We start from the raw sequence: 11,426 nt of genomic DNA, 5'->3' as shown, positions 1-11,426 counted from the left end.
TTTAAGACTGACTAAAATGAGATGTTTTATTAGTCATTAGTCGCACGTCGAAATGGTTTGGTAGGTATTAATACATATTATACTAACTGTTTGTAATAAGTATTATTTGCATGTTACGACTATTCTTCAGTCAAAAAAAGCAACTTGAAGACCCACCCTTTTATGTCAATATTTTTAGGCTGCGTTTCCACCAGAGATGAGCGAAGATGCGTAGCGAGGGATGTTTTTTAGACTTAAATACATGCATTGAAGTTGTTGTATAGTCAAACAAGACAACAAACAAGGTCCAAAATTATTTTTCATGATGATTGTAGGTACCTTTCAAGACACTGTAGCATATTAGTAAAATAACTTTTTGCTTATTTTTAACCGACTTCCAAATCTCAAAACGAGGATAGGTTATCAATTCCGTTGTTTTTTTTTTATAAAGTGATATTCAGAATTAGGAAAAAGTGAACAGCATGTCGAAAAATGTGTGATGTTATTAAGGCATTTTTGAAAAAAAATTAGGTGCTATTATCATAAGATTTACTTAAAGCAAATATGAATCTATTTTAAAGCATTAAAAGGTTTTCACCAAATGCGATAGCACTTAGGTATAATGGGTATAGCTCGTTTGACTAAGCAATTTTTGGCGCTACAAGCCCAACCCAACACGCCAGCACACGTATTACTTTAACTCATTCTGATTATCACTGTAGCTTTATAATGCCACCAAGGAAGATTGTGTTTCATAATAATATTTTCTTAGGATTTGTCATATTAATTTGTTGACTATAATAAAATTATTCAAAATGATATTGCCGTTTTATAAAGACCTGTGATATACATCTATGTCTCTTTCTAACAAAGATTACATTTGGCGGACCGGTCATGTGAAGAAATTTGAAGCCTAGAACTCAACATAGTAATTGGGCATACCTAGCTTAAAAACTGTGTCTAGCTCTAAACGTGCATCCCTAATTTTGGTACAGTCCATCCCAGTTTTCTGCAATGGCTCATGGGAGCCTGGGGTCCGCTTGGCAACTAATCCCAAGAATTGGCGTAGGCACTAGTTTTTACGAAAGCGACTGCCAATGCCATCTGACCTTCCAACCAAGAGGGTAAACTAGGCCTTATTCTCTGGGTCTGGGTTTCCTTACGATGTTTTCTTTCACCGAAAAGCGTCTGGCAAATATTAAATGATATTTCGTACATAATTCCGAAAAACTCATTGGTACGAGCCGGGCTTTGAACCCGCAACCTCCGGATTGAAAGTCGCACGCTCTTAACGCTAGGCCACCAGCGCTTTTATGTTAAGCTTTATTAAAAGAAACGTCATACAATCAAAAAATATTATATTAAACTACCTAGGTAGTTAAATTAATTAGTTATTTAACACCATAAAGCACTTTATCGTAAGTATTATCGTAAAACAATGCCTCCATAACTTTTAACTATGAAATCTCTAGTGATAACTTAATTGCCTTTAATATTTCATCGTGAATGTAGTTCCGGTTTTCCCTTGTCACCTGCAATAATAAAATGCATTCATTGCAGTTTCCTTACTGACAAAGAAGGGAGGGTATTGTTTTTCTAGGGTATGCCAGTTAACTCCAGAAATAGCTGATCGCTAGCGTTGTGTTTTTTTCTGATACTCATACTTTATTGGTAATATAAATTAGAAATAGACATTAGAAAAGAAACACTTTTATACTAAGTAACAATAGTCTACGACAGTTGTTACGGCAACTTACCACCCAAACTTTCCCATCCTTATTACTCCTGATAGACTCAATGAACGGATCTACCTTTCTACTAGGTATAGTGGCCAAAACAAAGCAGTCCGATCCTGGGCTGAATACCTCCTTCACCTTGGATTTGAATGGCGCACTGAAAAACTCCATTTTACCTATCTCGTCTATTACTAGAAGGGATGGCGGGGATAGCTGAAAAATAGACTAAATTGTAGTTTTGTTTGCAAAATGGAATGGAAGGTCAGACCGACAAATAACCACAAGGGTGTTAATAACATTATACGTAAAAATGCCATTATTGTGCTTTCATTATAGTTTTGTGCCTGTGACAGCAGCGCCCCAATCATTCCGGAGTCAGGTATATCTATCTGTAAGTATTGATATGTCGTTGGAACAATTGTAAATTGTAAACAATTGTAATTAGCCTCACGTTTCCGTATAGAGGACGAAATTTTCCATTTCCAACTTCCTTTATTTTGTGAAATAGTAAGCATAAAAAACTAAATAATGGCTGAAAAATTAAGGTTCGTTTAATTTAACTGTTTAAATATATTGAATTTTCTTATTATAAAACTTTTTATTATTTTATTTTTAGAGTAGAACATTGAAGGTTGTATTATGATAAGTACCTAAAAAGTAGAATTATCCCAGCTAGTGACGACTGTGACAAGTCATTTCATTAGCCGGGTCCACACAGAGCGAGCATACGCGCAAGGCAATTTCCTCGCGCACAAATCGGCCAGTGTAGACGTGCCTCGGCCGAGGCGCGCGTGTTGTATCGACATTTTTAGACATGCCTCGCGCTCGCCGCCTCAGCCGAGGCACGTCTACACTGGCCGTTTTGTGCGCGAGGAAATTGCCTCGCGCGTATGCTCGCTCTGTGTGGACCCGGCTATTTAAATAAAATAAATATATAGAGTTAGACCAAGAAAAGTCTGCAACGATTTTGATAGCGGGCGTTGGAGAGAAAATTGGTGGGGATCACATTGAGAGACCGTAAAACAAATGAATGGCTGAGACAACAGAGCAAAGTCAATGATGTTATAAAACGCGTAGCCAATTTGAAGTGGGAATGGGCTGGTCATATAGCACGGAAGACCGATTCGTGGAGCAAACGACTACTCGAGTGGCGACCATGGGGGGAAGAGCGTCCTCAAAGTAGACCCCAGATGCGCTGGGACGACGACATTAAGAAGACTGTGGGGAAACAGTGGCTCCAAGTCGCACAGAACCGCGACGAATGGCGCAAAATGAAGGAGGCCTACACCCAAAGGGTAGAAAAAGGCTAAAGAGAGAGAGAGAGAGAGACCAAGAAAAGTCTGCAACGATTTTGATAGCATATGCAGTGCAAGTGTTAATTATACGTCATAATTTCATAGAAGTTTGACGTTTAAAATAAGACACACTGCGAATGCTATCAATCGTTGCACTTTCCTTGGTCTAACTCACAGACCTAAAATTTAAGCTTAATCCTAGTTCTGTGGTCTAACTCTATATTCATTAGGCATAAATTTAATAAATCCGCAACACAACAAGTTTTATTTACACCAAAGATAGATATAACTTCGTAATAGATGGATACAGTTTAAGGAAAAAACGTGCCTCGAAAATCAAGAAAATTTTATTCTTGTTCAGAGGGCGCTACTAGCTTTGGCCTACTGTCGTATAGATGGCGTTGACGGTTTCGTTTGTTATTTAACAATTTTAACGCATATCAGTGAAAGAACATGGGTCAAAATCATAAAAATAATTAATGCAAATGAAACAAATCATTTATCCATATTTAAATACATTTTATCGTATTTTTATAAATCTTCATTTTTAGTTTTAAAGTGTGTCGACAGATGGCAGTGAATTTACTGGGGTTACAAAATTTACTATGACAGTACCGCTCTTAAATGGCTTCATCCATCTTGAAGCTATTTTTATACTATACATCATACTATGTTGGTACGAGATATACATGTTAAACTGTATTGTAGGCTGAGACTTTGGAATGTACTTATCTTGTTAGACATAAATCATATAAATGAACATACTACTTACTTTCCTCATACTATACAGGGCGATACTTTCAAACTCAGGCACCAGCACTCCATATTTCCCAACATTGTACTTCACTGGCTCTGTCAACAAACTCTGGTCTCTCGCCAGCCGGCCTCGCTCTCCCTCCAATGTCACTACATCAAATCCCAAACGAATTCTGTCTTTTCTAACCTCTTCTGTGTAAAAACCCGAAGCTTGTGTACCCAACTTTTGAATTGCTTCACATAGCTTTTTCGTAAGTGTTGTTTTTCCAACTCCTGTAAGAAGAATCCAATTAGAAATTTAAGGCTGAAGTTTGTGGAGAAAATTGAGGTTATCAGTGTATCTAACCCGGGTCGCCGGTTAAAATGAAATATTTTAATTTATTTGGCATATTTGTTCTACCGCGTTCTCCTATATTTTATTTTATTCTATTTGATTTTATAAATGTAAAAACATTGCTTTGTCTTTTGTTTACATTACATTATGTACCGACTCCGACGTTTCGTTTAATAATTAATAACTTGACTTTTAAAAATATGATGATAAAGTGCCAATCAATCAAAGATATTTTTTGCTTATATATTCACGAATGTATACATACTTTTTTTTTACCTCTTATATTAAATCGTTTATATTTGTGATAATATATGTAATATGTAAGAAAATTAAAGATATAAATATTGGAATATAAATTTAATTAATGTTTTATCATCAAAAGCAATAATATTATGTTCGTAGAATGGAACGCGTGCTATCGTATAATCCTACTATATTTTACAAACACAGTTTTAGTGAACCTTCAAACTCCTAAGCTCTTCCTAAACTTATTTGGTTAATATTACTTCCTTCTCTTTTCTCTCGTCCTTTCTCACTCACTTTGACACATTCCTTATTTTTTTGTTTCTTATCATTTTATCACTGTACCCTGTACCAAAGTTCAACGAAGTTTCATTGCTTCGTTTATCGGCTCATTTCATTTATAGAAGCCGGCAAGACTAGATTATAGTATTATATTAAAATGGCTTCCGTTGGTTCTGTGACACGCGTTTTGCTCGGCAAGAATGTTCTCAACGGGGGCCGCTTTGTAGCAGCATCGAATACCGGTTTGGTGAAGTTTTACAGTGCAGGTAAATTATGTTAATTTAAATTAGGAACACTCTACTATCTGCAAGGAATAATAATTAAATTACTATTCGAAATTCGAGAACTTTATCATTACGGGTGTCTTACCATGGCAAGTCGGCATATGGCGCATGGTTGCATACTTGCTATCTGCCGTTCTTTTACTTTTATCTAAACACATTAATTCACCTTGGCCAGGGTTGTTGCCGTTGTTGGGCCGCTAGGATGCAGTGGTAGTTAGAATGAACCAAAGTCCTAATTTGTAAAAGTATTATCGTTCATTTCATCTGTTATACTGCAGCAGCTGCAGCTCCTCTTGTGCTCATACCAATAGATTGTTTTTATATTTACAAGCACTTCAACATATAAGTTGTTCAGATGAACAAGTATGCGAGTAATACCTTATTGTGCATGTTTAGTATGTCTCTAGAGATCTCATTACACTGGTTCTCCCAAATACTCAACTTCTCTGCACTCAAGCAACCAATGGGAACATGGCCAGTATATTAGTCTTGTATCAAATTAAATTGTTATTGATATCCTCAACTGAATTGGAATTTGGACCTATCACATGCATTCCTGTTTGTTTTGTTCTTGAAAAAGAAATATTGAAGACAATCAATATACTGAAAAATAATTTCTAAATATGAGTTGATGGTTAATTTAAATTCATCTTTCTGAACATTGTTAAGAGTCCGTCCGAAGCTACGTAAACTAGTTACAGGCATATATATACCATATCCGTACCGTAACCGTGTACCATATCATAATTACAAAGTTTCAGAGCAATCTAGCTAGTCGTTTTAAAATGAGATCATAACTATGTTTGTATGGAGAACCAAGCTTGCTGCGGATTCTTAAATTGTCCAAAACTGATTAATTGGTTTTAGACCAGTTATAGAAATTAAAATTAGGCAAGTCATATGTATGGTGTCATAAAGTCCATAATAAAATACATTGATATAAATAATGTACATGTAAGAATTTTCATTGTATGTGGCTTATTTTAAAGAAATAAAGTCCATATTGGCTTGGCAACAATGAAAGACCTTGACTTTGATTATTTAAAGTAATGTACGAATGTTTATCTTATCTGCTGGTGCCACAAAACTATTATTTCACTATAGATGTTTACCTTGAGGTTTATGTAACCAAATGTGGGTGTGTAATGTAAGCCAATTGGTTTTTTTAACTTTTGATAATTTTACCTAAAATTACCTAGTTCAACTCTTTATAGGACGCAATCTGTATTGTAAGGCTAAAATAACCATCCTAATATATATTTATTTTTAACTATAACTGTATGCATCTTGTGTCTGTGGCCATTCTTGGCGCTCAATATATCAGGAGCGCACTATCACCATGACTCAAAATCAAAACAACATTTAACCTTTTTTATCTTACCTATTGGGGGTCATCCATAAATTACATCACACCAATTTCATGATTTTTTTACCCCTCCCTCCTTATCACACCTGGTCACATTTTGCAACCCCCTCCCCCCTGGTCTGACGTCACAAGTATTTGGCATTTTTGTTTTCAACGAAACAGCAATTCAAATGAAGTATTTCTATTTTATTAAAAAATATTTGGAATAGTAGCAATATTAGAAATTTTATACCCTGAAATCGATTAGAGTTAAAATTTCACGAAAATAAACGATACATCATTGCAAAAAGTAGTTTTTTGTCTGTGCAGCGAATACAAAAAAAACATCAAAACAATTTTCGTAACCGAAAATGTTATCGTCACAAAGTTTATGACTCCCCCTCCCCCTTGTCATAATATTTCACATTTTCTAGACCCCCTCCCTCCCCCTCAACGTGTGACGTAATTAATAGATGACCCCTTGCTTCACAGCTCCAGCATACGAAAACATCAAGACCGAAGTGGTGGGCGCCAAGAAGAATGTAGGACTCATCCAGCTACACCGGCCCAAGGCCCTAAACGCGTTGTGCAAGCCGCTTTTCCAAGAACTTGGGCAGGCTGTGCGCGCCTTCGACGCTGACGACTCCATTGCGGCCATCGTTCTCACTGGTACACATTTATACATATACATACCTACTCTTTCGTATTTGACCCAGGAAAAGCGAATATCTCCGGATGTTTTCCTATACAGGCAGGGGTGCGAAACTCCTAGCTTCGAGCAATTTCAATCTTGCTTGTTTCAACAAATCTCTCAAGAATTATCGCGCGTGCGATTCCTTCTCGCAGGGGTCTTTTGATTTGAATAACTAATTACGACAGGATCTAGTGAACCCACGAGAATGTGCATATACCACACTGATACACACACTATAACAATAGACAGCAGTATCTAGTGTACCTACCTACTCTTACGTATTAGTTTATAGTTTATCGGCACCAAAATACTATAGATACCCCACTTTTATAAACAACTGATAGCAAATTGCAAAAACAAGGAAGCACTTTCTATCAAACCGCGTCGTACGCGAGTGGAATAAATTACCAGAAGCAGTGATATGTGCTCCTTCAGTGAACACCTTTAAAAACAGACTTGACAAACACTTAAAACAACTAACAAAATGAACACTAATAGACCTAATAGTAAAAAAAAAACAAGTGCAGTGATATACACGCATCAGCCTTCAGCTGCTAGTGTATTAAACAATATAATATAATATAATAATAATAAATAAAAAACGGAAAAATTATCAACTACGATTAACTGACCACTGATAAACCTTGCTAATGATATATTACGGGCGCCTAAGATAGCATATCGTCAGGTAACAAACAAAACTCATCTATTGCATAATAATAATATGGATTTTGACATGAATATATAAAATGTTATGTTTTTACCATAGCAGGGAATATTAGAAGGCTGAAAATCATATTTTGTAAGTGTAGTATATTTAATATTTAAAATTTATTTGTGTAGTGTATTTAAAATAATGCCCAGCATCACATGACTGCAAACGCAAATCGGAGCGCGTGACGTCACGGTATGAGAAACACTCTGTCACTGACAGCAGTTTGTTTATCACATCGTTACGTCATCCAGATCACGTGACAGCTTGGAGCGTTTTTGCGCAAAATTTAATTTAATTTAAACAAGAAGGATACAATATAAAATTAACATTTTATATTGTATCTGTGTAAGTACGTAGTTAATTTAAACACAACTAATTATAAAGTCGATTTTTTATGCAATAATTACGTGTAAAAAATGAAAACAGTTCTAAAAAATTGACAACATCCCTATTAAGCAAAAATCAACCTTGTTTCGTTACTACGGTTCAGTATGGCTCTAAATTTGTGGTAGTAATTACTGAGTTTTGGTTGTCATCAGTATGGCTACCACCAGCTTGACACTGACTTATTCGCTAGCGTGTGCCTAACTTACTGTCTATGCATCTCGCACGAACTCGCATATTAGTGCGAGCGAGATGTATAGAAAGTAAGTTACGCAGACTATACGCAGACGTTAGCTAATATGTCACTTTGACACTGCTAAGGCAGTCGTGGTAAGGCTACTGACGCCATAACGTTTCAACAGACTTTTTTTTCTATCTCCAGGTAACGAGAAGGCGTTCGCCGCCGGAGCCGACATCAAGGAGATGCAAAACAACACCTTCTCCGATAACACTAAGGGTGGCTTCCTGCGCGAGTGGGAGGACGTGTCCAACTGCGGCAAACCCATCATCGCTGCCGTTAATGGCTTCGCTGTGAGTATTTAAACCTTATTACTGCGGTATTAGGTGTATTTTCCCGTGCACTTGCTAATAATATCTAGATGCAGAACAACGTTCTCCGACAACACGAAGGCCGGCTTCCTGCGCGAGTGGGAGGACGTGTCCAACTGCGGCAATCCCCTCATCGCGGCCCTCAATGGCTTCTCTGTCAGTATTTAAACCTTATTACTGCGGTATTAGGTGTATTTTCCTGTGCACTTGCTAATAATATCTAGATGCAGAACAACGTTCTCCGACAACACGAAGGCCGGCTTCCTGCGCGAGTGGGAGTACGTGTCCAACTGCGGCAATCCCCTCATCGCGGCCCTCAATGGCTTCGCTGTCAGTATTTAAACCTTATTACTGCGGTATTAGGTGTATTTTCCTGTGCACTTGCTAATAATATCTAGATGCAGAACAACGTTCTCCGACAACACGAAATCCGGCTAAGCATCGGCTGAGCGCAAGGAGAAGTGGAGGCTGTGTGTAGTTTCAAACCTTATTACCGCGGCATTAGGTGTATTTTGCTGTGCCCTTGCTACAACCATTATATTAATTTGTCACGATACAACAAACGCTTCTCGCTTACTTCGCTGTAGCTCTTTTTCAAAATAATCTGAAAGCACCCTTTGCAAAAGCAACGATTGGGGGGAGTGTCCGAGTTGATTGTAAAAATAGCAAGCCTTCAAAAGATGTTGACAATTGAATGTGAATTCGAGCTAATAACAGATTAAAAACCGGCCAAGTGCGAGTCGGACTCGCGCACGATAGGTTCCGTACCATTACGGAAATAAACAGCAAAAAAATCACGGTTGTTGTATGGGAGCCCCATTTAAATATATTATTCTGTTTTTAGTATGTGTTGTTATAGCGGCAACAGAAATACATCATCTGTGAAAATTTCAACTGTCTAGCTATCACGGTTCACGAGACTCAGCCTGGTGACAGTCAGACGGACAGCGGAGTCTTAGTAATAGGGTCCCGTTTTTACCCTTTGGGTACGGAACCCTAAAAAGTATGAAATAATTAAAATCTCAGTAATATTCCAAGTTCATGTTTATCATAAGGTTAAGTTAGGCGTTTCCAAACTTTTTGATTTTGACCCCTAAGGGCCACAGATCTCCGTTACCTTTTCGCGAGCCGGAATGTATTGCATTTGGCGCTTTTGCGTCCTGAATTTGCTAGGCTCGCGAATCGGATCGGGCAGTTAGGAGAAACAAATATGTGACCGACTCATTCCCCCTTCCAGCTCGGCGGCGGCTGCGAGCTCGCCATGCTGTGCGACATCATCTACGCCGGCGAGAAGGCCAAGTTCGGTCAGCCCGAGATCAACATCGGCACCATCCCCGGCGCGGGCGGCACGCAGCGCCTGCCGCGCTACGTCGGCAAGTCCAAGGCCATGGAGATCGTGCTCACCGGCAACTTCATCGATGCCTTAGAGGCCGAGAAGATGGGTACGTTGGAATGGAATGGAAGGTTAGCTGGGGAATAAGAGCTTACCCGCGCCATTATCTGGGGCATAGAGAAGTGTTAACTGCTCCGCGCGTCTTAGTACTAGTAGTCAGAACCTACAAGATCACAGGCATAGACGGAGCTCGAGACACAATAGTTCAGAATCGGCGACGCGTTGAAATGGTGATCGCTCGGCATCAACGACGAAGTGACTGTTCCTTTGTTATGTAGGCGCCTAATGTCGCATGTCAGGTTGTGCTGTGGCTGGTTTATATTTCGTATTTCTCACGTATTAAATGTGCCCTTTCTTGTGTCCTTTTATCAATGCAAAAAAAAATCGGACAATAAGTGCACCTTGTTACACCCCTCCTTTGACGCCCATCTACCTTAAAAACAATTTATTTAATACCATAAAGTGAAATGCCGATTTTAAAAGCCTGCATCTCTCAGGACTGGTGAGCCGCGTGTTCCCCGTCGAGAAGCTTCTAGAGGAAACGATTAAGCTCGCCGAGCGCATCGGCACCCACTCCCCCCTCGTCGTCAAGATGGCCAAGAAGGCCGTCAACCAGGCCTACGAGACTACCCTCAGGAGCGGGCTCGAATTTGAGAAGCAAGTGTTCTACGGCACCTTCGCTACGGTGAGTTCTAGATGTTTCTAGAAGCGACCTACTCGCCAAGAAGGCCGTCAACCAGGCCTACGAGACCACCGTCAGGAGCGGGCTCGAATTCGAGAAGCAAGTGTTCTACGGCACCTTCGCTACGGCGAGTTCTAGATGTTTCTAGAAGAGACTAGTAGACACACTCGCCTATCATCGAAAAATCAGTCTATCTAAATGTTTTTAGATTTAACAGCTACGGCGAATCCGTTAACTAAGTATGCACAATGATTATTATCGACAAATCATCCCTAAACCTATTTTTTTCTTATTGCTTACTTTTGGAGTATATACTCATTCGCTTTTTCTATTTCAGGAGGACCGCAAAGAGGGAATGACTGCTTTCGTTGAGAAGAGGCCACCCAACTTTAAGAACAACTAATTTTATACTTTGTTTATACTGAAAAATCTGAAAATCATGTAGCTCATAAGAAAAAGTGCAATTATCTTGTTTAAAATCCAGTCTATATTGTTTTATTACAGTTTACTAAATATACTATTTTATTTTTAAGACTTTTTAATCTTTGCCCTGTTTATCATTCCATCTGTCCAATGTGTATTTGCGTCTCACATTTTGCTTAATGAAAGAGTGAGACACGAGGCACATTGGACAAGTGGAATACCTGTTGAATTGTAAATAGAATTAGTTATGCTGGCACCACACTTGGCCTTATCTGGCAAATATTCGTGTTGCATCTCTACTTTGACCTTTGACATACAAAACAAAAGGGATG

General features: G+C 38.5%; 2 protein-coding genes across 2 annotated transcripts; one reads left to right on the top strand and one right to left on the bottom strand.

Moving 5' to 3' along the window:
* Window positions 1-1,320: 1,320 nt before the first annotated feature.
* On the bottom strand, window positions 1,321-4,253 carry LOC134743877 (nucleoside-triphosphatase THEP1). Its single transcript, XM_063677507.1, has 4 exons — window positions 4,113-4,253; window positions 3,783-4,039; window positions 1,737-1,928; window positions 1,321-1,511 (listed from the first exon to the last, which is right to left on the bottom strand). Exons 1-4 carry the CDS (start codon window positions 4,153-4,155, stop codon window positions 1,437-1,439), a joined length of 567 nt encoding a protein of 188 aa, XP_063533577.1. The 5' UTR covers window positions 4,156-4,253; the 3' UTR covers window positions 1,321-1,436.
* Window positions 4,254-4,655: 402 nt separating this feature from the next.
* LOC134744131 (enoyl-CoA hydratase, mitochondrial) lies at window positions 4,656-11,203 on the top strand. The gene is made up of 6 exons (XM_063677828.1): window positions 4,656-4,891; window positions 6,747-6,923; window positions 8,430-8,578; window positions 9,834-10,038; window positions 10,487-10,674; window positions 11,009-11,203. The coding sequence occupies exons 1-6, from the start codon at window positions 4,783-4,785 to the stop codon at window positions 11,072-11,074; spliced, it is 894 nt and encodes a 297-aa protein (XP_063533898.1). The 5' UTR covers window positions 4,656-4,782; the 3' UTR covers window positions 11,075-11,203.
* Window positions 11,204-11,426: the final 223 nt, after the last annotated feature.

This window comes from Cydia strobilella, chromosome 9, assembly GCF_947568885.1.
Source record: "Cydia strobilella chromosome 9, ilCydStro3.1, whole genome shotgun sequence".
In the NCBI taxonomy this organism is placed as follows: Eukaryota; Metazoa; Arthropoda; class Insecta; order Lepidoptera; family Tortricidae; genus Cydia; species Cydia strobilella.
This window is presented reverse-complemented; position numbering and strand designations above follow the sequence as displayed.

What these genes read in the sequence shown, in the direction of transcription:
- LOC134743877 (XM_063677507.1), bottom strand. Translation starts at nt 4,155, where the DNA reads ATGCCAAATAAATTAAAATATTTCATTTTAACCGGCGACCCGG. An exon ending in CATTTTAACCGGCGACCCGG is followed by an intron (nt 4,040 to 4,112) that starts GTTAGATACACT and finishes TTCTTCTTACAG; the next exon opens with GAGTTGGAAAAACAACACTT. An exon ending in CCCTGTATAGTATGAGGAAA is followed by an intron (nt 1,929 to 3,782) that starts GTAAGTAGTATG and finishes TCTATTTTTCAG; the next exon opens with CTATCCCCGCCATCCCTTCT.
- LOC134744131 (XM_063677828.1), top strand. Translation starts at nt 4,783, where the DNA reads ATGGCTTCCGTTGGTTCTGTGACACGCGTTTTGCTCGGCAAGAATGTT. An exon ending in TGCGGCCATCGTTCTCACTG is followed by an intron (nt 6,924 to 8,429) that starts GTACACATTTAT and finishes TTCTATCTCCAG; the next exon opens with GTAACGAGAAGGCGTTCGCC. An exon ending in CTTAGAGGCCGAGAAGATGG is followed by an intron (nt 10,039 to 10,486) that starts GTACGTTGGAAT and finishes TGCATCTCTCAG; the next exon opens with GACTGGTGAGCCGCGTGTTC.